The sequence below is a fragment of the Erpetoichthys calabaricus genome, chromosome 4 (genome assembly GCF_900747795.2).
Source record: "Erpetoichthys calabaricus chromosome 4, fErpCal1.3, whole genome shotgun sequence".
Classification (NCBI taxonomy): Eukaryota; Metazoa; Chordata; class Cladistia; order Polypteriformes; family Polypteridae; genus Erpetoichthys; species Erpetoichthys calabaricus.
Window position 1 is genome coordinate 221,734,380 of NC_041397.2, and position 1,430 is coordinate 221,735,809.

General features: G+C 32.7%; 1 protein-coding gene across 2 annotated transcripts in view; it reads right to left on the reverse strand.

The window, feature by feature from the left end:
• Nucleotides 1-552: 552 nt before the first annotated feature.
• ppme1 (protein phosphatase methylesterase 1) overlaps nucleotides 553-1,430 on the reverse strand; it is a 47,367-nt gene continuing 46,489 nt past the window's right edge. For both annotated transcript variants that reach the window (XM_028800324.2, XM_028800325.2), the window contains exon 14: nucleotides 553-1,333. In XM_028800324.2, coding sequence (XP_028656157.1) covers nucleotides 1,315-1,333 — 19 coding nt within the window. In that variant the 3' untranslated portion in view covers nucleotides 553-1,314. The remainder of the gene's footprint in view (nucleotides 1,334-1,430) is intronic.

Sequence of the window (1,430 nt, forward strand, 5' to 3'; positions counted from 1 at the left end):
ATTGCTTCATGCAGACGGACAGATTTAAATAACACCGTAGGTGCTTTACACATTATATGCACACACACCTAAAAAGGAAAAAACACATTGGTCATTAATATGCTCTCACAAAATGGTTTCTAACATGCAAAGATATATTTGTGAATAAATAGCTGAAAAGATAAATTTTTGGTTTACATTGGAAAGTCTGAAGTGAACATTATGAGCGGATATCCAATTTGAAAAGTAAAACAGATAAAATTAAATAACATTTCCTGAGGGCTTTGTCAGTACATAAGCTTAACACTCCTATAACAGGGTGTCTGCATATAAAACCGGTCTTAAAAATTAAGAGGCTGACAAGACTCAGTACTTCAGAAAACTGTACAAGAAGCTGTATGTAATAAGTATGTAAGTTTGATATGTGGCAGGCCATATTTCTAAACCTTGTACCATGTGTGTCCTGTGTAAACACATTTATTACAACATTTTTTAAATAAACTATCTTTAGAAAGGCCCACAGTTCTAACAGGTTAAAGTCGACACTATTTAATCATGAACCACACAAAAGCACTCAATGAATCAATTTAATTTTGAAAAATGAAAAACAGCTCTATTACTTTCAGAAGTAATATTACCATTTTATCAACTACAAAGCTTTTCAAGGTACATTTTGCAGAATTTCATCACTTTTTAACCTACATGTCCAAGAGGATTTTTGGAACTGCAGATGTCTGCGTGGTAAATTATTGACAAGTTTTGTAAATACAGTTAAGTCAGCTCCTAACAATAGACTGGGGAGGACTACAATTTTCCAGGAACCAGCCTGATGGATGGCTATAAGCTGAGGTCAAAACAGTACTAATGGAACAAATTACATATAGAGGAAAGGCAGTATACAGTGGTAAATATTTCATTTAAGTTTGTTTCTGGGGTTTTTAAAAATATTTATTTATAAAATCAACCACAAGAAAACACACTGGAATTTACAATCCTTTATGAGTCAAATAAAGAACAAGCAAAGGCATTTCATAAATTAAAAAAAAATCCCTGCACTCCTGAAAAGGCATACTCCTTAATAAAGGTAACAGCAACACAAGCAAATATTTGTAATAATTAATATTACAACAATAACAATATGATATCTATGCTGTTTAAGTGCAAAGCTGATTTAGAAGCTGACTAATACCAGCACTTGTATTCCGTTCAGTTTTTGCTCAGAGTAAGAGCATGACTGCTGTTAAACATTTAGTTGTATTAGTAAATGTCGAACTGGCTTCGGAAACCCAGGCCTCTTGTATGAATTATTTACAGTGACTCTGTTCTGAAGGTCTATTAACATGCTGGAAACAAACTGAAACAAAAGAGAAGAAAACATTTATTACAAAATTAAGCATGGAAGTACGTAAGTGGAATATATAGTACAGCACTGTTTGAAAGTATGTGAATAT